General features: G+C 44.4%; 1 protein-coding gene across 2 annotated transcripts; it reads left to right on the forward strand.

The window, feature by feature from the left end:
* Positions 1 to 6,133: 6,133 nt before the first annotated feature.
* On the forward strand, positions 6,134 to 22,148 carry PRKAR1A (protein kinase cAMP-dependent type I regulatory subunit alpha). 2 transcript variants are annotated; one of them, XM_085077369.1, is made up of 12 exons: positions 6,202 to 6,291; positions 7,171 to 7,234; positions 8,950 to 9,128; positions 13,837 to 14,010; positions 14,640 to 14,731; positions 14,929 to 14,990; positions 15,493 to 15,539; positions 16,077 to 16,235; positions 16,666 to 16,726; positions 16,992 to 17,113; positions 17,707 to 17,788; positions 19,591 to 22,148. In XM_085077369.1, exons 3-12 carry the CDS (start codon positions 8,952 to 8,954, stop codon positions 19,761 to 19,763), a joined length of 1,149 nt encoding a protein of 382 aa, XP_084933495.1. In that variant the 5' UTR covers positions 6,202 to 6,291; positions 7,171 to 7,234; positions 8,950 to 8,951; the 3' UTR covers positions 19,764 to 22,148. The 2 variants fall into 2 exon arrangements, with proteins under 2 accessions (XP_084933494.1, XP_084933495.1); XM_085077368.1 differs by lacking the exon at positions 7,171 to 7,234 and having other exon boundaries at positions 6,134 to 6,291.
* Positions 22,149 to 22,961: the final 813 nt, after the last annotated feature.

Genomic DNA, 22,961 nt, shown 5'->3' on the forward strand with positions numbered 1-22,961 from the left:
GCTTTGGAGGGAGGTGGTAATGAGGGTAGTAGTTAAATCCCAAGATATTTCCTGGGATCTGAGTGTATGTCACACCTGGGAAAATGGTCTGGCAAGGACAGCAGAGAGCCCTGCCAGACACCAGGAGGACAATCCTTGTGCTGATGCATGTGTTTGCTGGGAAGAATATATCAGGAATTGGCCTCCCTTTCCTGACAATCCTGTGACTGCAGTAACTATTGACAGTAACAACCTCAACTCAGTCATTAACTCAAAACCCAGTCCAGAGTGTGACCATTTGATCTGAAATGTTTTCCAGTGCAGAATACATGGTGTGAGGGATGTTGGTTTGGGATCTCCACCCCTGGGTGTTTGTACTGAAGCCTTAAAGAGGGAACAGAGGTGAAGAAGCTGGGAAACCATTTGGTACTTTTTGAGCACATTTCGGCTTTTCCATGGCTCAGAGTTTGAATTCCAGCTAAGTTCTTCCCTGTTAGATAAAAGGGATAAAAGTTCTTCCCTCTTAGATAAAAGCTCCTGCTGATAGGTCTGGTATTTTAAGTCTGCTACAGGAAAAAAAAAATATATTGGCAGAGGTAAATCTGTTAAATATCTTTATATCCTTCACTGGAATTCCTGATAACCAGAAGCCTGTTGAGGGACTAGAGCTTTCCAGGGGGAAAATACGCAGGGCAAAGAGGCAAAAGGTGAATGTGCAATAAGGAAAAAAGTGTTTCTCAGAGAAACAATTTTTTGCATATGGAAGGAGTGGGAAGAGGTGGCACAGACACGTTTGCTTTGGGTTTTTTTTTGTTACCCTTCCCGAGTATACCGTGTAGGTGGAGGAGGAAGAAGGGGCTACAGCCCGACATTTAGGGGCTTTAATGGCATGAAGGGTTGAGCACTAAGTGCCAGTGCTGGCTGGTTTAGGATCTCCAAACAGACAATAAATGCTGCCATCTGGTGCCCCGAGCAGGCTGCACACAGCCTTTTGCAAGGCCAGCATCACACACAGCCCTGCTTCCTCTCAGGATTGTTAAAATCCTGCTCTTTGGATTATCCAGTGGATTACCTGCACCTCCACCAGCAGGAAAATGCACTGACATCCGAGAGAGTCCAGCAGCCGTGCTAATAGAATGCTAGAGAAAGGAAAGTGGAATTTATACCTGTACTCTCCTCCTGCTTTGATTGGTTACTTGTTGTTTCTGTCAGGGCAAATAAGGGGTTTTTCCCCTCATATAATGGGAAAATGAGAAGAAAGCAGAGAGCTGAACTGATATGTCAGAGACCATTTTCCTTTTCCCTTTTAGGTACCCACCCTGTCTCAGATCCTGCCAGGAGGGAGCTGTTCCTGGGAGCAGCCCTTGCAGACACACCTGACAAGGTCAGGGGAGAGCCTGCAACTGGATGCTGCATTTCCTTGTGAGTTGGATTAATGCTCCTTATCTTGTCCTTGCTCTGGCAAATACTCCATTTCCCTAAGTAGCATTAGGACATCACTCTTGCCCTGGTCATGGATTATCTCACTGGAGCTCTGACACTGCTCACAGGAGTGACACCAACCAAGGGTGGCTCACCTTCCTGTCACTTTGGGGTGCACACTGGACTCCTTAAAGTCTTGGAGTGTTTTCAGCTGAGAGTCATAAGACCTCTACCACAGAGAGCAAAGGGGTTAAAATTGGAAGGGGGAGAGAGAAACTTCTGCCTTCCCTTTAACTCTTGGATACAGCACTAATTGTAATTCATCTGTAATTATCTGAAGATCAAAAAATGTTCTGACGTGAGAGATCAGAACACGTTGCATTGTGAGAGGGAGACTGGGAGCACTGGAGGTCCCAACAGAGAGAGGAACGTTGGGTTCTCACACAGCCTGGTGTGACCAGAGCAGGGAGCAGCTGTGAGGGAGAGCTTTGGGAGAGACAAGCTCACTGCCCAAGCTCTTAGCACGGAACATTTATGACCTGGGGGACTTTCTCCCCTTTCATGCTAGAGGAGACAAGGAGGGGTTTGGAGGAGAAGCAGCACAAAATGTTGGTGTAATAAATGCATTCATAGCAGAGTTCAGACAGAGAATGCAGCGCAGCATCTCCACTGCCCACAGCACTGTGGTGCCCACAGAGCCCAGGGAGCCTCCAAATCCATGTGCATGCAACATCCTGGTTTTTCACCAACCCCACTGGATCAGTTCTCCTGTGACTGGCTTGAAGCTTGTTCAAGTGATTCATTACTGATGCCCATTACTGGAGCATGCAAACCTCTCACGAGCTTGGATTCCTCCTCAGCCCAGAAAGTGCTTTTGTCCTTGTGCTGGAGATGGAGCGAGGCTAAGTGACTTCCACAGGAGAGGCTGGAAATCAGTAGGAGAGCAGGAAACTAGAGCTACATCTCTTAATCATCTTGCTGCTTCAGATGTCAGTGTTACAGCTGCAGAATGAAAAAAAGGCTCCATCGTTTTCCTGTGGGCACACAGCACGGGCCAAGCAAGCCTGAGCTGACATTTCAAAGACCTTTTGTTTTTCAAGTGGGTTCCTTCCATCTGGGAAAATGCTCTATTATCTTGGGGGGAGGGAGGCAGCAACTTGCCTCAGAAATGGCTCGATTCTGTAGCCAGTTCGTTAGATGTCGGTCCAGACATTGTTTGGATGTCAGTCCAGACCGAGGCGAGTGGATCTGACCAATGTGTTTACTTTGCCACCTGCTTTCAGAGAAAAGCACATAAGCAAATGACTGTTTTGAAAGCTTTTATGTGTGCATTTATCTAGCAAGAGAGCTGTGTCCCAGATGATACTTGGAGAGGGAGCTGTCCCCAGACTATGTTAAAAGCACAAGAACTGAGCATTCTTTTCAGTGGGGGTATTTACATTCTGTTACAAAAGAAACACTGGGAGTATTTCACAGGCATTCCCGGAAAAGAAGTCGGCAGTAGCTGCACACTATCTCAGTGCTCTTTAATTTGGTTTGCGTCAGAGAGATCTCAAAGTCAAGAATCACATTTGCAGATGCTTGGGCAGTTCATGAACTGCTGAGGCTGCCCAGAGGTTGTATAAAGTTAATGATGCAGAACAAAGCCTGTTCACATCCAAACTGCAGGAGGCACAGACCTGCTGCTTTCCCATCTCCTTCCTTCTCTCTGGAGGCATGAGCTTTGCAGGGGCTTTTGTCACCCTGCTTCAGGTGCTGTTTTCTATCTCCCAGTTCTTGTGGGGCAGCCTAACCCTGACCTGGAACTGTTTCCCACTGCATTAATCCCTGTCCTCACTTGAAGCTGAGAAGAGGGAGAGTCCTTGAAGTCCTTCAGCCTGTGCAGAGACACTTGAGCAAGGAGTTCCCAAATTATATTGTCAGGAGGTGCTTAGAGACTTCTTGCCCCACTGTTGAGGTGGAGCGTAATCACTGACCTAGGACAGAACTCCTTATGTCAGAAGAGAGAATGCTAAGTTCTGGGTGGAGGGAGCAGCACCATTATCAATGTGAGAATTTAATCAGGGTATCCTGGCTTTTTCAAAATGCCACGGAGCCTGTGCTTAAGCCAACACAGGAGAGCTGTGTGACATAGCTCTGATAATCACAGCCTCCCTCATGCTGAGCTCTTCAGCACTGACTCAGGAGGTAAAATGTTCCCAGAGTTGCCCCTCGGGTGTTGGAAGCCTTCTCTAGCTGGGAACCACGCTGAGAGTCTGCAGGGCTGTGCTGCAGCAGGCACGTCTGGCAGATGGAGATGGATTCCCCGACTGGTCTATCTTTTAGATCTGGGCACTTCAGGGCATTTTTTCCCTTGGCTCTTGGTTCCTCTGTTTTGAGTCTTACCAGTCATTTTCTTCTTCAAAGTAACATATGGAAATGGTTTGGGATCTGCCCATGGCAAACGGGTTCTGCACTGGGGACCATTTCACACAGCTGACGTGCAGCCAGACCGAAGCCTCCACACACCATCTCAGGGCCCACAGGGGTTCTTAGCCCATGACTCATGGTGGGGTTAGAGCAGGAAGTTCAGTGCTGTCTTTCAGACTGGTTTTGGATCATGTCAATTCCTACTCCGTTTCTTTATTACTTTTCATGTGGCAAAAGTACAGATTTTACACTGTAAAACTCATCCAGAGGCTCAGGCTCCCTGGCATTGCTGGGTGACAAGTGTCGTCCTGTGCTTGCATGAAGATACACTGAAATGTCACACTGAAGATTTGTCTAAAAAAGAAATATAATGGTGCTTTAGCACAGCCTCTGCTACAGAATAGGGAAGAAACTGAATTAGAAAAATGGCTCTGTGGAGTTGTTATTAAAGGGAACCAGAAGCAGCCAGTAAGTTCTCACCTTCAACCCTCTTCACAGACTGTCTCACAGCATATTTCTTATGCCTGTTGGACATTCCCTGGCAGCCTGGGCAGCTCTCCTCTGCTCTCCAGCAGCCACAGCCCCGGGCAGCAGATTGCTCCATGAGAAACTGATGCATAAAGTTGTTTGAAATGAAAGTTGTGGGAATAGCGCTGACGGTAATGCGAGTTACTTACTCAGGAATGTTTAATTGGATGGTTAAGACCAGGATCAGACTGTAATTCAGACCAGACCAAATGGAACGGGGCTTTGTTTGCTTTTAATTTCCCTTACGTCTTTGGTGGTGTGAGAATTAACACACGGGGACGTAGGAGCATCAGCTCATGGAAGTGTGATTTAACTGAAAGATCAAGCAGTGCTGATTCACTGGGGGAATTTGTGCCCAGTGAACCTGGGTTGGCATCACAGGGCTCCTCCTGAAAGCCAGTTCTGTTCCCTTCCTCGCCCTCCTGGCTCCAGGACTCCAGCAGGGATTGCATCAACGCTGTACAACGGAATACTTGTTTCCCTAACAAAGACAACGTTGCAGAACAGGTTTTACACACCGGGTGAGCTTTGCTCCAGATGGGATCTATCCCAAAACAGCACCGGGCTTTGTCCAAACAAGGAGTGGGATGTGACACTAGCAGGCAGCTTGTAAAGAAAAAAGGGAAGGTAAAAAGCCAAAAAAGAAATGTGTAGGTGGGAATGCAGACAGCTTTTTGTGGTGTTCAGAAACTTCCAGTAGTTTTGAGTTACAGAAGGAACTGTTCTGTAACCAGGTGAGCAAGAAATTTGGTGTTTAATGACACTGTACTCTGACAGTGTTTCACAAATATTAATGATTCTTATTTATATTTTTTGGTAGAAGTTCCAGCTTTGGGTTTAATGTCAGAAAATTAACCCAGATCACACAAAGTTATCAAAGATTTGGGGAATGTGAGCTTAGAGGCTGGATTGGGTCTGTCAGAAATGCAGATCCAAGATTACACCCAAGCTATTGCTCTTGAGTTCTTTAATACAACAGCTAATAAACAAGAAACCCCACAGCAGGTAGTTCCTGATGGCCTTTGCGTCACTGCACAAACACCACTATCTTCTCACATCAAAATACACCCTAAACTCCTGCTATTAGCAGTCATTTTCATTGCACATTACGTGATTCTCCCATACGGGTTAAGCTCAGGTGAGTGTTGGTTGAAATGATGTAACATTTGCGTAAAGAGCCAAGTTACGTTCTGTGTTGCAAGATCAGCAAATGCACAATTCAGGGTTCATTTCTGGGCATTTCTCTGGCCCTGCCAGCACAGTCTGGATCTTCGGTGATTTCTAACTTTAAGTGATTTTTTACCATTTTGAGCAGACAAAGCGAAGGGAGTCAAAGAGCTCATCTCAGCCGTAAAGACACGTGAAATAATTCCCCACGTGGATCTTTGCCAAAGCTGAATATCGTTTATTTCTCGTCACCTACAACAACCTCCGCTCTCTTAACCGTGTCCTTGCCAGGCCGGGGCTCGCCAGCAATTGTCGGTGTGCAATCGATGACCGGCGGGTCCGCTCCCCTCAGGGAGAGAAACCCGCTCCTCTCAGGGCTTCCCGTTCCTCTCCGCCATCCCCGCTCCTCCCGGCCATTCCTACTCCCCTCAGCCATTCCCGCTCCCCTCAGCCATTCCCGCTCCCCTCAGGGTTTCCCGTTCCTCTCCGCCATTCCCGCTCCCCTCAGCCATTCCCGCTCCCCTCAGCGGACGCCCCAACCTCGTTCCCGCCAGCCCCGCGCGCCTTAAAGCCGCAGCCTCCTCCCGCGCTGCTCCCCGGCCCGTTTTCGCGCCGCGCCCGCCGTTGCCCCTTTAAGGTTACCGCGGCGACGGGCCCGGGCGAGAGCGAGGCGCATTGACGTCACGGCGGGCGGGGCCCGTCCGGCCGGTCGGTTTCCGGTGCCGCCGCTGCAGCGAGGCCGGGCCGGGCCGGGACGGGCGGGGGGTCCCGGCGGAGCCGCCGCAGGTGAGCGGGGCGGGGGCAGCGGCCGGGCGGTGCCGGGGCGGTGCCGGGGCCGGGGGCGACGAGAGCCGGGCGGGGCGGGCGCGGAGCGGGAGGCTGCGGCCTTGGGGCGGGGCCGGGGCCGCGGCTCCGGGGCTGCTGCGGGGCAGCGGCGCCTTCCCGGGCCAATGTCCGAGGGGCCCGGCGGGCTGTGGGGCCGCGCCTGGCGGCGCTCCCGAGCCTTTGGGCCGGCCGTACCCTCTCGGTTCCGTGTCCCCGCCGCGGGGTGCTCGGCCGGTGCTTCCCCGGTGGCCCCGTGTGTGAGGCGGGCAGGGCTGGGCTGGGCTGGGCAGGGCAGGGTAGGGCGGGGCAGCCGCGCCTTGGGGGGCTCGGGGGAGCTTTGGGAGTGTGCAGGACAAACGCCTCGCAAAAATACCGGAGTTTTCATTTCGCCCGCGATCCCGCGTTCCCTGCAGCGGCCCGTGCCCGGTGTGCTCCCCGAGAGCTTCCCGAGCCCCCGGGCTGCTCGGGGCTGTTCGCTAGCGCTGACCTTCACCGAAACAAAAGGAGTAACTGCACAACTTCTCGGCGCTTTTGCAGCCCCTGGGAAGGCAACGCTTTGTGTTTATGCAACGCTTAATAACACACGTGTGTGTGTGTGTGCTCGAGCAGGGATTAAAGGTGGCAAGAGTGAAACCTGTTTGAAGTGTTGGTAATCCCATATTAACTCGAAGCCTTCTGTAATCTTCAGCAGCAGAATTTGGAGAGGCACGTTGTTAGGTTGCCCCTGTGCCCTGGGTTTTCCTGCTGCTGCCTCGGCACGGTAAAACCCACGGTGTGACTTCAGGGGCTTGTCATTTCTCAAAATTATTTTGACTGAATCGGTTTTTTCCCTTTCAAAAGCTGATCCCGGGATCAACATATCTTACTGCATATTAATAAGCTGTTGCCACACTCCCTGTAGCAGGTAACTTTCTTTATATTTCATCAAAAAATGCCCTGAGAAATTCTTTCCTGTTTCTTTAACTCTCCCAGTGTTAATTTTCTTATGAAAAGATGGCATGAAATGTGTATCTGTATACATATATGTGCAAAAAATATATTTTAAAATGGTTTTATGACCTTGTGGTGGGCTGAGCCAGGCTACATGCTAAGCACCCACCAAAGCTACTCCATCAGTCACCTTCTGAATTCAACAGCAGAAGGAAAATATAAGGAAAGGCTCCTGGACTGGGATGAGGGAGAGATCACTCACTAATTGCCATCATGGGCAAAACAGACTCTACTCGGGGAAATTGGACATAAATTAAACTAATTAAATTTGAGTAGGATAATGGGAAATAAAGCCAAATCTTACAAACAGCTTCCCGCCTCCCTTCCTTCTTTCCAGCCTTAACTTTATTCCTGGTTTTCTCTACCTCCACCCACCCCAGAGGATGGGGATTGCAGTTAGTTTGTCACACGTTGTCTCTGCTGCTCCATCTTCCTCAGGGGAGGACTCTACACCTTGCTCTGCTCCAGTGTGGGATCCTCCACAAGGTGTAGGTGGATCTCTGCTCCCCTGAGGATCTCCAGGGGCTGCAGGTGGATCTCTGCTCCCCGTGGTGCTCGGTGGCTTGCAGGGCACAGCTCCTTCAGCATGGGCTGTATCACAGGCTGCCCTGCTCCAGTGCCTGGAGCATCTCCTGCACTGACCTGCAGGGCTGTTTATCCCATATATTCTCACTCCCCTCTCCACCTGAAACAGCCATTTCCCCTCCCTCCTTAAAATACATTATCCTAAGGCTCTGCTGCTGTCACGGATGGGCTCAGCCTTGGCCAGTGGCAGTTTTATCTTGGAGCTGTCTGGCATTGCCTCCCGCAGCAGCGTCTCACAGAAACCCCCCTGTAGCCCCCCAAAATCTGGCCATGCAAACCCAATACAAACCTGAAAGGGGGGGAGAAACTGCTTAAGAACATTTTTGAAAGTGTCACAGCTGAGCTTATGAAGTCCTTTGAAAACCTGGCATTGTAACAGATTTGTTTAAAGCTGTACTCTTCATTATTTACAGCTGGAGAGGTATTTTTAGGGTTGTAGTGTATCCATGAAATAAGTGATGAGGTATGAACATCACTTATATTAAATTACACAGGAGCTTTTTAGGAGTGATGCCTGTAATCCATAACTTCCGTTAGCAGACTCTGCCTTGACATTTGAAGAGCTGCCTTTGGCTTCAACCTGAACATGTTTCACTTCCGAATGCTGCTCATTCTTGGCCTCTCACATTTCCAGCTTCCACCCACCCCTCTCCTGGCCATCCTCCATCCCCATGACCCCTCACAGACCATGCAGCTCCTATTGTGAGCCTCCAGTCCTACAAAATCCTCAGTGGAAGCAGCAGGGAGTTCAGGTGGAGTCTTCTGACTTGGAGTGCTCACAGGGCTTGAGTTGTTGAAGCTTTTTCACCTCAACCAGATGCTTTTCTTTTTCTGCTTGTGGCTGTAGAGCCCCCAGAGTTTTAATTTTTGATTTCTTTCCAGGTGCTAAATAAGTTCTCAACATTTTCTTTAGTGCAGTTAGTGCTCTGGTAGGTCAAGCTGGTTTTATGCTGTGATACCACTAAGATAATGCAGCATAACTTTGTTTTAGGCAGCATCTTTGTTTCCAGCAGTTATTTAACCTTCTCCTTCTCCTCCCTTCAGCAATGGCAGCTTCCAGCAGCAGCAGCAGCGAGGAGGAGCGGAGCCTTCGGGAATGTGAACTTTACATCCAGAAACACAACATCCAGCAGCTGCTGAAGGATTGCATTGTACAGTTATGCACAGTGAGACCTGAAAGGCCCATGGGATTCATCAGAGAGTACTTTGAAAGATTGGAGAAGGTAAAAATACAGAATGGGCAGGAAGGAGGGTGGGACAACGTAAATTTAAACATATCTTTGTCATTTAGGGGCTGAGCTGCATGTTTGAGCAGTGTCTGTGTTGGCTGTTTGAAATTGGAAGTGGTGCTTTTGGAACACAGATCCTGTTTTCCAGTAGTTTATTCACCTCTGTCATACCACAGCATGTAGGGCAGAACAGAAGGTGGTAAGGAGACTTGTCCAGCTGGGATGCAGGTGTGCTCCCAACACAATGCTTACTCATGGCAGCTGATACACAGCATACACGAGTGTGTCTGAGCTGGAGAACTGCAGTCTGACCTTGGCTGGACGCTGCTGATGGCATTTGGATTCTTACATTGATTTCCAGTCATTTGGCTGGAGCACAGGAGTGGTGCCAGTGGTATTATCCAGGCCTAGTTGGAGTCCAGTGGGAGTATTTGCATTCCAGATCTCTGGAAGAGTGAGCCTGTTTCTGCTTCTCTTGGGAGTTCAGTGTTGGTGTCATCTTGTGTTTGTCCTGAGGCCCCTTTGGTGTTTCTGTTGTTGGAAGCATTCATAGTTGAATCAGCAATTTGACATTCTTTTGAGCTATTAATTTTATATATTGATATCTAAGCAGGTAGGAGAAGAAGCTGCAGTGGAAATGGGAAGATTAAAGGCTTGTGCAGAGGGAAGGTTGGATACAGCTGTACTCAGAGCATGGAGTTAGTAAATAATGCAGCTGTGACCTTGTACAGCAGTTGTTTGCAGGTGCTGCTCTCAGTCCTTGTGTAGGGCAGTTAGATATTTATCTAATTTTTTGTTCTAGTGAGTTACTAATTGTTGATGTAAAGAAGAATGAAATTAGCACTAGAGATCATAAATACGTCTGGCAGAAATTGTATTTTAATGGGAATGTTCAGGATAAATACTAGAAAATGACCAAGGGGTGCAAACTACCTGCTATAACTCATAATGTATTTGAGGAATATTTTGCTTTTGAAATTAAGAGCTCTGACTTTTTTTTTTTTTTGTGTGTCTGTATCAGCAGCAAACCAATGAACAATGAGGTGAATAAAAATGCCTTGTCCCTGCCTGTTACAATGCTTCCTTCCCCTCCTTGGATTCTTGAGTTTGGAAATACTCATAGGTCGATAATTCTTACAACATACATGGACAAAATTCTAGAAAGTAAATTGCATTACTGTGCTTAGAATAAATCCATATGTGGGGTTATAAAATGGGATTATTTAGGTGCTTCCATGCAGTGGATTTATGGTCAGCATGCAGGTTTAGGAACTTAGTTTGTTTCTTAGCAAGACAACAAGTCCAGCTCTGGATTTAATGACATGAATATTGGAATTGAATACGTTGATGATTTTATTCTAGTGCACATTGGCTCTCTGTGTACTTGGTCAGCCTACACTGAAACTGAAAATAAAACTGGTTAGGTAATGTTTTTTCCCCCTAAATTGCTGTTACAGTTTTGGTCAGGGTCTTTCCTCATGGGTTCTAAGTGCCCTCTAGTGCAGCTGTAGCTACAAGTGAAACTGGAGCATTTTTTTCTTGCCTCCTAGGATTTAAAACTTGCTGCAGCTTCCTCTGGGTGGTTTCCCCACTCAGCCTGATGTGCTGGTCTGAGTTTATCCAGGTAATGTGGTACCTCCACAGCTATCAGGTAACAGAGCAGTGAACATCCTGTGCTGGGCAGGAAACTCCTGACATCCCTGTGAGGAAAGCCAAATGCTCAGGACTATTATTAACCAACTCCAACCCAGTACCCAGCTCTGCTCCAGCAAAAATGCCTGAAACTCAATCTGCTCCACCTCCCAGAAGTCATGTCTTTTACATCTGTAATAAAGCAGAGCAGCTTTTCAATGTGCTTTCTGAATTTTCATTTCTTTGACTCTGTCTCAACCTCAGTTTCATCTAGTTTTTTTTTGAAGGTGGATTTTTGAAGGAACACCATTGAAAACTTGAAGTGAGATTGCTATTTTCTCTCTCATTCTCTTGACAAGTCATCTCTTCCAGTGCACACAAACAGAGCTGATTCACTGGCATGTTATTAAAATATGTTGAAGAAATTTAAACATGCTTTAGAATTTCAGTTCAGGAACATTAAAATTGCTGCCTCTGAGATGGTTACAGCTACTACAGGAATTCCAATGTCCTCTTCTGGGTTATGAGAGCTGTTAGATGAATCTAATTACTACACATCGATTGGATAAATGGTTTTATTTTATCTATTTGTGGTGTCCTAAGGCCTCTGTTCCCTTTGCTGTGCAAACATATCTGGTAATAGCAATACCTGCTAAAAGCTGTAATAGCTCTCCAGTGCTGGGCTGGGCTGTGTAATGCAGCTTGAGCTGTGGAAATACAATGTAGGGATCATTATTGCAGCCTGCCAGAATATGAGTGCTGGATATTGGAGTGTCCTCTGGAATGAGTGCCTGTTTGAAATACTGTGTGTGATGTAGTTATGTGCACATCAGGCTTTGTGGGAAGCTGGAATTGGGAAGTGTGATGGACATGTAGTCACTGTCCCTGTTCCCCACCACCTGCCCTGCCTCAGATATCTGAATATTTTCCAATTTTCCTTAGTGTTTCTATTGCAAAACAAGCTGGTTTAGAAGGACATACTGTGCAATTGTGAGTTTATGGTAGAGCTTTTTAAAAAATGCTTTTATAGCTTCTGAATATGTGGTTTTTTTAAAATATGATAGAAATGAAATACTAATTAACCAGAAGAAGTTAATGTGTCTGTTGCAATGACAGTTAGCAGGTTTTACAGTGCACACCATAATTCTGAAATTGTGAAGGTTTTCTTCGGTAGCTGATAGACTTAAATATGAGTACATGAAGTGTCATCACTTCAGCATTACTTGTAATAATTTAAATGGATTTAGTAAGTGTTTGTTATTTGTCAGGAAAAATAAGGTTTGCAGTTTGTTATTGACACTGAAAACTGCAATGTTTAATATAAATATCTGGAGATTTATGGTTTAGTTGACATAGTGGTGTTTGGACTTGATGATCTTGAATATTTTTTAACCTTATTTTGTGGTTCTATTCTGTGATTTGTCTCATTCAGGGAGAATCTCCTTGGTGAGTTTGTGTATGGGCTATTTAGAATAGCTGGTGTATTTTAAGTTAATGTATTATCTTGCCTACCTTGTAACTTGTTTCTGTGTCCATCCCCTGCTTTACTATACTAAAAAAACCATGTCAATATTAAATTTTGTGTCAGGCAGAAGTTAGCAGTTGTATTTTTTTCTGTTGGTGCAGTTTCCTTCTCCCTGAATGAGGCATTGCCCTAAGCAGTCTCTTGAAGAGTGTTCTGATAACAGTTCCCTCACTGAATGCTGCTCAAGTGCTTCAATCTCTGATCACAATATTTAATATTTTATGTGATACTGGAAAACAACCCAGCAGCTGGTGTTCACTTATTTAAAAAGTGTCTTTTTTAATGGCTTGAGTATTTTGTATGTGAACAAACATGTTCTGTGGTTGATGCTGAGGCAGTTCAAACCAAACACTTATTACTGCTCAGGCTATTTTTAATTCCATCTCTGTCGAGACTTGCTCCTCTAAAATCAGCCGACAGAAACAAGTTTTAAATACATTTTGCTGCCATGGCTGGGAAATGTAGCACCATTTTATCAATGGGCAATGAGCAGGAAGTGAAAGGTGAGGCGCTGGAGCTGCTTGGCTCTGGGAGAGCTGGAATGTAAACTGCCAGGAGTGATTATCCTGGCCCTTTCCTCAGGGTGGTGGTGTTATCCAGAGCCTCAGTGCCCTGCTGGGATCAAGGACATTGGGACAAACCCAGCTTTTACTGGGGCTGCAGCTCGGGGAGAACAGATGATTCCTTGTTCTTTTACAGAATGTCCCAAAGCTCTGTTTCCTAACACTGGGAAAGTCATTTGAGCTGTTGTGATGTCAGTGCTCTGACTCCAGGGTTGGCTGGTTTGTTTTTAATCTGATTTCAGTTGATTGAGGTGAAGCTCATGAAGAATCAAATTTCTGTGTGTCAAGTTAATTAGAATTTGTTTTATTGCAAGTTCCCTGGTCTTCTACAGTATCACTACAACATAATAAGCAACTGAGGGAAATAAGGAAAACATGTAACCTTGTGCAAGGTTTGCATAAAAAAATCCCACTTTGGCCTCTAGCATCCTTTCTCCAGCTCTTTTGAAAGCAGTGTTCATGTTTCTTTCTCCTAAAATAAATGTTGGTTAATGAGTATCAAATTGGTTCATGACTCAACCTCTTTCAAAAGCTTCTCATGTAACATGGATTTCTGGGGAATTGCTCCTCTGTCTTTCAAATCCAAAAAGACTTTTAAACACCTCACAGCTGAGGGGAGGAACTGGGGGGTTTGCAGCTGGGGAAATGCCTTCAGCACTTGGGGAATGTCTTCATCACCTGTTGAATACGCTGGCAGAAAGAGGAATCAGCTTGTTGGCACTGGCAGTTTAATAAATGAAGTATAACTCAATCAGATAAACACCATTGTGATGGGACTGTTGGGAATGAAAGGCACATCTACCACGTGTTTGCAAAGGCCTTTGATCTTGGCTGCTGCAGTCTCCTGTTTGCCTTAATGTGGGAATAATAGTACACAGGAAGCTCCCTGGTGTTGGCAGGCTGGACTGGAACATGATATATGACTGCTTTTTATTCCCCCCTTTGGATTATGTGACACAAACATGTCTTCCTTCCTGTTTAGGAGGAAACAAAGCAGTTGTTGAATCAGCTGAAGTCTGGTTCTCGCTCCGACTCCCGGGAGGATGAGATCTCCCCTCCTCCTCCCCTCAACCCTGTGGTTAAATATCGATCACGACGTGGGGCCATCAGTGCAGAAGTCTACACAGAAGAGGATGCTGCTTCTTATGTTAGAAAGGTGCTCTGACTCTTAAAAAAATCACATCCACAATCCAAGAGTTTATCTAAACCGAATTTTATCTGGAGCATTAAATAACACCGAGCTCCTGGAGCCTGTTATGTCATAATTGCTGTGAAAAGCAGACCTGTGTGTGTGGCTGTTTAACTGGAGGACAGAATAACCTATCATGCAATTAAACCATTCATGCATTACTTAGACCTGTTCCCTTTGAAGTAATTATATATTTAGGTGTGCATATATTTATATATATTTATATATATTATATATAATGTGCTTCCAGTTATTTGGCAGCTGCAACAACATTTGGCCTAATGGCAGAGCAGGCTTGCTGCTCTTCCCAGGAAAACACAGGTTGAACAGATATTTGTCCTCTTTCCAAAAAACTTACAAACTGAGCATGGAATGGTGCTTTTCAGTTGCATGAAATAATACAAGATTGTATTTTGCTTGTGTTCAAACTGTCTATAAACATTGACTATATTTGGGGCTGTATTTATAGTGCTTGAAAGAAAATGGAAAAACTCAGCCAGTGTTTTGTAGCAATTTAAGTTGTTTATTTACCATGGGAAATACAGAAATTTTTCATGAGAAAAATTAACTATTTGCTTTCTCTGATTCTCTCCTAGGTTATTCCAAAAGATTATAAAACCATGGCTGCTTTGGCAAAAGCAATTGAGAAGAATGTGCTGTTTACCCATCTTGATGATAATGAAAGGAGGTAGGAGGAAATCTTTGTGGGGTTAAGGTTTGTGGAAATGCAGAGTTCAGGAGAACTAAATGTGTCACAAGTCTGCAGTGGTCAGTGGAGCCACACTGAGGCTCAGGAGCAGCACTGGTGGGTTGGGGTTACACATGTGTGATGTGCAGGTGTGGAGCTGTGCAGGCTTTGTCTGATTTTGCTGTCCTCTCCTGCAGTGACATCTTCGATGCTATGTTCCCCGTCACTTACATCGCAGGAGAGACTGTCATCCAGCAAGGCAAGTGACACTGTTTGCTCTGGGGAATCACCTGGGGATGAGGAGCAGGCTCTGCTCTAGGGCTCTTGTTAGTTAGTGTTTAGTTTTTAAGATAAAAACAGGGGCACTGCAGCCACACAGTTTCTTGTTGTGTTCCCTGAAGCACAGCTTGTACTGAAGTGAGGAGTGGGAGCAACTGTAGGAAGATGTAGCTTCCTTGAACAGATTTCTGTTGGGAATATTGTCATTTGATGGCTCTGTAGAAATGCTATGTCAATTTATGGATCTGGTTCACTTGTCCAGTAATCCTGGAATTGCTGCTGATCTCCTGGATACCAGTAGATGTCCCCTTTCACGGGACTGAGAGGAGTGTGAAATCAGCAAAATGTGACATTTCACCCTGCAAGCTGTGTAAAAATTTGTTGACCTTGTTGGAGTCTAAGCATCATAGTTGGCAGAGATGCCAGTTCTTTCTTAGTATATTAAATTCAGTGTATATTCAATTTTTTTTCCTCTTCTTTAGGTGATGAAGGTGATAACTTCTATGTTGTTGATCAAGGAGAAATGGATGTAAGCATTCCTGGCAGTTTATAAATTATACATTCATTCGTAGCAGAAGAATACTCTGATATTTGTAGGCCTCTTGTACAGACCCTGTCTTCAGCAGCTTTTTCTCATTTTAAGTTCTTACTTACAGAAGTTTGTTTTGCTCCTTAATGGCTCAGTCTGACTGCACAGACTGAGTTTCAAAATGGATGATTTGGACACAATAAAATGTTTTATGAGTGCAGGGTGGAGTCTAGCTGAGGTGTGGGACAGCTTTAGGAACAACCAGACCTTTTATTTCCCAGCCCAGCTAATTCATAGCTCTTTGACACAGACCATGTTGAAATGTTATTTCCTATCAAAGTGTCTCAGTGCAGTCTGTGCATGAGATGTAGAAGAGAATCCCTTTGTCAGTGAAAGTACAAATTGTGCTGGGGTTGGAAGATTTATAAAACCCTGAAATGGTCAGCTTTGTACAGCTGTGAGAATTCCCTTTTCCTCCCAAGGGAAGAGAGGGCAGCAGGAAGCTGAGGTGTGTCTGACCAGCACTTTGCCTTCCAGGTTTATGTGAACAGTGAGTGGGCAACCAGTGTGGGTGAGGGTGGCAGCTTTGGAGAGCTGGCCCTCATCTATGGAACCCCCCGAGCTGCCACCGTCAAAGCCAAGACAAATGTCAAGTTGTGGGGCATTGACAGGGACAGCTACAGAAGGATCCTGATGGTAAGCATCCCTCATAACCTGGAATTATGCTTTGGGCTTTATGTATCCTGGGCATCTGACCTTCTGCCTGTGCCTGTCCTTTGCTGGAGTTATTTATTCCAAATCCTGCTGTCTCTTTTGTAATCAGAAAGCTGATTACTCAACGTGCATCTCTCAGGCACAGGGCAAGGGGGAATATTGCAGTAGTGAGCAAAACAATACCAGTATTAAACTGGACTGAGAGTGTAACTAAGGTTGCAATAAATGCTGAGTACTTTAGGAATGTTGCTCAACTGGAATATTACTGAGAGAACTCAATTTCAAAACATTTAATCTTGTGGGTTTGGGGTCTGTGAGGCAGAACACTGTGTGTCTGGTTAGATTTGTTTGTGTCTCGAGTTTTATTTGGGGTAGAAAGAAAATTTACTTTGTGTGCCTTTTTTTTTTGTAGGGAAATACTTTGAGAAAGAGAAATATGTATGAGAAATTCCTTAGTAAAGTATCTATATTGGGTAAGTGAGAAAGTTTCTGTTCTGGGGTGGAATCAATTGCCATATTGTAGTGAAGCTGTTACCCAGCATTGTGATGATTACAGGCTGTTGTGGAAATTCATCACAACAGCTTTTCAGCATCAATCCAGAATAACTCTCATTCATGTCTTGACCACTGATGCACAAATGCAGCCAGAAAATACATTGCCCTCTACATAAATACAGAGCAAAAGGTGTAATTTGTGCCTTGAGAAGACACTCCGTTAATGAACTCTTTAATCTGTAGAATCTCTGGACAAGTGGGAGCGTCTCACTGTGGCTGATGCCTTGGAACCTGTACAGTTTGAGGATGGGCAGAAGATTGTGGTCCAGGGAGAGCCAGGAGATGAGTTCTTCATTATCTTGGAGGTAAGCAGGGTCAAAATGAAAAACTCAGAACTTGACTTCTTTTTATTGTGTCCCTAAGCAAGGACTTGAAAAAGAACAAAACATAAGAATGTACTTCCAGAGAATCCCTGAAGAAATGTCATCTTGCTGGACATGCAGTAGCTTGCGTTAGTTTTGCTATTTTCACAAATGGTACTTCCAGGAAAAATATAACAAGTTTCTGACTGAAAGCAGTTTATACTTGCAGAGGAGTAGAGACCTGTCCTAGATAGCTGGTAATGCCTTTCTAGGGGTGGCATTGTCTTCTCTCTGGTGGTTTGTGTTTTTTAGAGTTTTTTGCTAGTCATAATACAATATTCCCTACTGTGTGAGGAAAACCAGGAAGAAGTCACTGCTGTAGATATGTAAATGTTCAAAATGTTTTATGCTTAGGGAGGAGGGAGGAGCAGCTGCTGTTCCAGAGCAGCTGAGTGAACTGCGCAAGGACTGTGAGGTGGTTTTTGAACTGAGGTGTCATAACAGACATTTCTGCAAAGCAGCTGACTGTGTGTGAAATTCAGTGCTTGGAGTGATGCTGGAAATTCTAGTTGTTTGACTGCTGTGATTTATTGAAGGGCACAGCTGCAGTGCTACAGCGCCGGTCAGAAAATGAGGAATTTGTTGAAGTGGGCAGACTGGGACCTTCTGATTACTTTGGTGAGTTATGTTGTGACAACTGTGCTCACAGACACCACTGTCACCATTTTGTCTGTGCTGTGTCAATGGGAGAGATGAGATGGATGTGCTTAATTACTGTTTTGGACTCCTGTGGTTGCTCTCAGTGCCAGGTGAGTATCAGAGTCACTCAAGTGTGCACACAGAATGGGATTGTTCCACACTGCTTTGTTGTAGAAGAGGATGATTTTGGCTGCCCTCCCTGCCCTGAGCAGAGCTACATTTGAAATTACATCATATTCCTCAGGACTGTGTCCACTTGAGTTTCTTGTGTCTCCAGGGATGGAGATCCAACAGCCTCTCTGGGCAATTTCTTTCTGTGTTTCACCAGCCTTGTTATGGAGAGTGCAGGGTTTTTCCTTCATGCCTGACAAGAATTTCCTGTTCTGCAGCTTGGTGCTTTCTCTCTGTCTTGCCCTGTGCAGTCTGGGTTTGCCTTTGTAGTCACTCATTAAGTAGCTGAAGACAGCAGTAAGAGAAGAAAATTCCTTCCTTGGCTTTTTCTTCTGCAGGTCAGAAAGGAACTTGATCAGATCCTCCTGTTTAATGGTTAAATACAGCCCTCTCCCTCTCAAAACCCCTACCTTTCTTTCTCATTTTTTAGGTAATTCCTCTCTTTTTTCTTGCCAAAACCTTTCAGTTGCCCAGATTTTCAGCTTTGTAGATGATGTAAGCAGCAAATCCTGTGTTGTAAGGCCTGAATTGGGATAGACTCAAGTGCACTGGCTTTGCCCAAAGGTCTGCTTAGCTCAGAATCTGGGGTTAGACTTCATTCTATCTATGTAATTTCATGTTTTCTAATATTTCCCTCCGTGTTTTGTTGAGTTTCCCACTCTTAAACTAAATATTATCACAGTCATTGTGTTCAGGTGCTGCAGACCTTTCCTTCAGGGGTTTAATCTCCCTTAGAACCTCCTTATCCTTTTGTAAGCCTCTTTTTTGGAGGCTACTGAGTTCAGGAGTTTTAATTGGGCACAGAGGAAAAGTTTTTCTCATTTCTTTTGAACATCCCTTCTGATAATGCAGGCAAAAATATTCTCCAAGGAACACTGAGTTCTTTCCTCAGTCCTGAGCATGGAAAGAACTCAAGTCCAAAACCAAGTAAACAAAACCCAAAAGTTGCTGTGTGGTTTCTTCCATGCTTGTTGCAGCAATGTTAGGAGTTATTTCCATTGCTGATAATAGGAGCTTGTTGAAAACTTCATTTCCAAATATGTTGTTCAGCAGTTGAAACAAAGCTTTTGGCATGTTTGTCCAAAACTTAGGGAATGGGGATCCAGTGGGACTTCAAAATATTCCTTTTCCATAGCCCTGTGACAAAGTGAGATCCTTGATTCTGGCCAGCAGTGGGTCAAAGGCTTCTGTCTGCTGCATGAATTTTTTATTTGTTTGTTTACTTCAGAGCCATGGTCTTGTTGTCCTGAGTTTCCTAGAAATACCAGAACTGAGCAGTACTATTAGGAAAATAACTACTTGTTAGCTAGGAAAATTACATGGTAAATTGAAACATGACCTTTTCTCAAACAGACACAGTATTGAAATTATTTTAGGCTTTCTTCTCAGAGAGACTTGAATGTGGACAGGCTTTTTAATAACAAAATCATCAAGTAATTTTTTGTTTTAAACTGCCTTCACAGTTGCTTCTGATGTAACCACACAGGTACTTGTCCTGAGCAGTGCTAAAGCCGAATCACCTTCCCTGCAGTTTGAAACAGAGCAGGGTCATTTCTTTGCTTTTTTTGCCTGCTGATTGTTAACTCCTCTCCCTGTTCCTGCTGTCCCAGGTGAAATTGCTCTGCTGATGAACCGTCCTCGTGCTGCCACTGTGGTGGCTCGTGGTCCCCTGAAGTGTGTGAAGCTGGACCGGCCCAGGTTCGAGCGTGTGCTGGGTCCTTGCTCTGATATCCTCAAGAGGAACATCCAGCAGTACAACAGTTTTGTATCACTGTCTGTCTGAAACCTTCCTCCCTGTCCAAGCCATGCTTCACGAATGCAGACTGCTTTCTTTTCCCTTGTGCAGAGCCACGTCGCCACTGGCATTTGCAGCTTCCTGTCTGGTTAAAAACAAAAAACTAAAAAAAAAAAAAACAAAACAAAAAAAAAGAAAAAAAAAAGAAAAAAAAGGAAAAAAAAAAACCTGCTTATCATGGCACTGTCATTAATTTAGAGCATATTATTTCTGTGCTCTCTGTCCCATTAAATTAATAGAAAAAGTTCAATGGAGACATTTGCTTCTCTCTGTGCACCAGTGTCCAACTCAGGCCAGTGCAGCCTTGCTTCACCTCCTGGCACCACGCCACTGCCATAGAGTAAGGAGGTAACAGTAAAAGGGTGGCAAAAAGTTCTTTTAAAGGTGTTTCTCAGATTGTTGGACAGATTTTAAGGCTGTGGTCATCACCTGCTGTTATTTCTTTATCACACGAGAGATACCCTTGTAATTGAGCTTCTCCGGCCTTGGGGTTTTCTGGGTTCCTTTTCCATTTTCTGGGTACTGTAATCCTGGGTTCAATCGTGAGGCATCAGCTGCTAAGGAAGCCACAGTTGGAATTTACCAGTATAATTGTTCCTGTGTCTGCTGGTTTAAGATTGCTTAGTTCTGTTCTTGTCAAGTGTAAATCCAAAGCTTTCCAGGTTAATAGTTCTGCTGAACTACTGCAGTTGTCGATCCATTTGCTGACTTGCCGCAACTGATCTTCTTCACTTGTTCTTTCTCCAGCCATAGATTTGCCATTTAAAACTCTTCCTGTTCCAAGTGGCAAGAACCAAATGCTACATGAAATGCCTGACTTTGGTCTCTAGTACATAGATTGGTGTAAGAATGGTGCAGCTGTCCAGCTGGTAGTGCTGTTTGAGTGCTTAGATTGGTGTAGAAGTCGAAAGCAAACATTTGATTTTCCCTGTGAATTGTTTTGTTCATCCTCAGTTGACTTTTTAGAAGAATCACCATCAGTTCAAGTGACCCTTTGTTAGCAGGGAAAAGAAATGCTGAGTGTTTCTGGCCAGCATCAGTTGCAGGTGACAAGATTGCTGGTTTGTGGAGCTCCATTATTCTTGGTAGAGAAATGTGGGGCTGAAAAACTGAATGTTTGAACTTTTCCTGCAACACTCAGTTTTTTTCAACAAGTTTTTAGAGCTGTCAGTTCATCATTTTAAAAATGGCTCACTATAAATCTAGTTCGAAGCCAAAAGGTGCATTTTCTTTTCTTGCTTGTGGAATTCCCACCACACTCCTTTCATCCTCACTCTTTTTTTTTTTTTTCTTCTGAGTTCAGTCTGTTGCGGAGTCTTAAATGTATTTCAGCATTTCCCAGCTTTGTGCTCCATTACTCTGTGCTCACCAAGACTTCCCAAAAGTTTTTACTGAATTCCACGGTTCAATAATTGTAGGCAATTTTTAAGGTTTCCTTTCAACTGTAATTTATATCGAGTAGCATAGGTTTGTATTTGGGAGTGACAGCAAGCAGTTTGGCATTTGTTGTGCAACTACTTTAACGATGGAGCCCTCGTTTTGTTTCCTTTCTGAGGTGGTGTGGATTCAAATCCAACTTTTTCCCAGGCATGGAGAGAATTGGGAAGAGTCTGCTAATTGATGCAGAATAATAGCTGAAGGTATCAAGCCTTTGCAAAAGGTTTCAGGGTATTTCTGAAACTGAAATCCCACGAAAGGGATTGAAATGCTTGTGGTTTGAGTTCTCTATTCAGGAGATGTTGAATAGAGAATTTCTGCCAGAGTCCTTAAGGAATGAGCAAATGCTACCTTTTTTTTTTGGTTCTTTCTTTTATTTTATTTTTTTTGGTAAAACTTTTTTCTTAAGTTTTGACTCTGCAGGTTTTTTTCTTCATATATGTTCTTTGTGTTACATTAAAGCATCAAGAACTGTGTAAACCAGTTAGAGCTCCACTAAAAAAATGCACATTTTTTTTTATATAAGGCTTTCTAATCAAATTTCACTACTGCATCTTTTTAGCTTGCTGTTTACTCCCTTTTGTAGTTTGTACCTACAAGATTTTAAGATAAATCAGCCAAGTCTGAGTTAAATATTAAACACAGTTATAGCTTTACCTTTGTGTGCAATTTCAATATGTTTGAAACCACAATTGGCATAGTTTTGCCTTAGCTAACATTCAGGGCTTTAGAAGTAATTTTTTGCTAGTCTATCTTCAGCAAATTGATGAAGTCTATTGCCCTAGGAAGCTATAGTCAACCAGAGGACCATTTTTGTATTGTTACCTGAATCTATAAGTCTGATTTACTGTATGTGCTAATATATTATATTATATTCCTTTTGTTATAGATTGTCCTAATGGCAGGTAAAGCAATAAAATGATTTAAATTCTTAAATGCAATCAGCCTCTTTTATTTTATTCCCCACTCCTACCTTGTGTTCTCCTTGGGCTTTAGAGGATATGTTATGAATGAGGCAGCAGAAAATAAGCAGCTTAATGGATTAGCTTGGTGTTAACTCCAGAGGGTTGAGTTCAGGTCTTGCCTTCCCCCTGGAGCCTGGGGAGAGCTTGGTGTCCACGTGCCAGCCTGGGAATTCCTCTGGACTTCTGGCATGGCTGATTTTCCAGGAGAATGTACCTGTTTGGCTCCTGGCTGCTTGCACTGCTTTGATCTCTCCAGGTTGTTCATTCCCAAATTCCCAGCCCAGCCATGAGTCTTGGAGCTCAGGAGCTTTTGTAAATTTTTCTAAGCTTTCCCATCTCTGCAGCCCCTTTAATGGAGGTTTTGAGAAAGCTGAATCACCCAGCTCTGAAGGTACAATATAAATGTATTTATCATGTAAAGGAGGATAAATCCAAGAAGAAAGCAACCTTGCAACCCTGTTACTGTGCCTGCTATTTAAATATCCCTGAGTTTGTTTCCTTCACCCTGCTCTCCCTTTTCGGATCCCTCCACTGAAAAAAAACAAACTTTATTACCTAAAATGAAACTTTGAACCCTCCACTTCCAGCCTCATAACCGTAAGTACATTCTCTATAACTTTAATTTAAGCTTATCTTCCTTTGCCTTGTGCTTCCTGTTGAAGCAGCAGCAGTCACCATTCTGTGAAAAATGATGGAATTCTGGGTTGGTTCTGTGTGGTGAGAGCACAGAAAGTCACCGGTAGAGGGAGATAGGACTTTGGGAATTCATTGTCCTGGAGAGAAA

This window comes from Lichenostomus cassidix, chromosome 18 (genome assembly GCF_008360975.1).
Source record: "Lichenostomus cassidix isolate B80296 chromosome 18, HeHo_3.0, whole genome shotgun sequence".
Lineage (NCBI taxonomy): Eukaryota > Metazoa > Chordata > Aves > Passeriformes > Meliphagidae > Lichenostomus > Lichenostomus cassidix.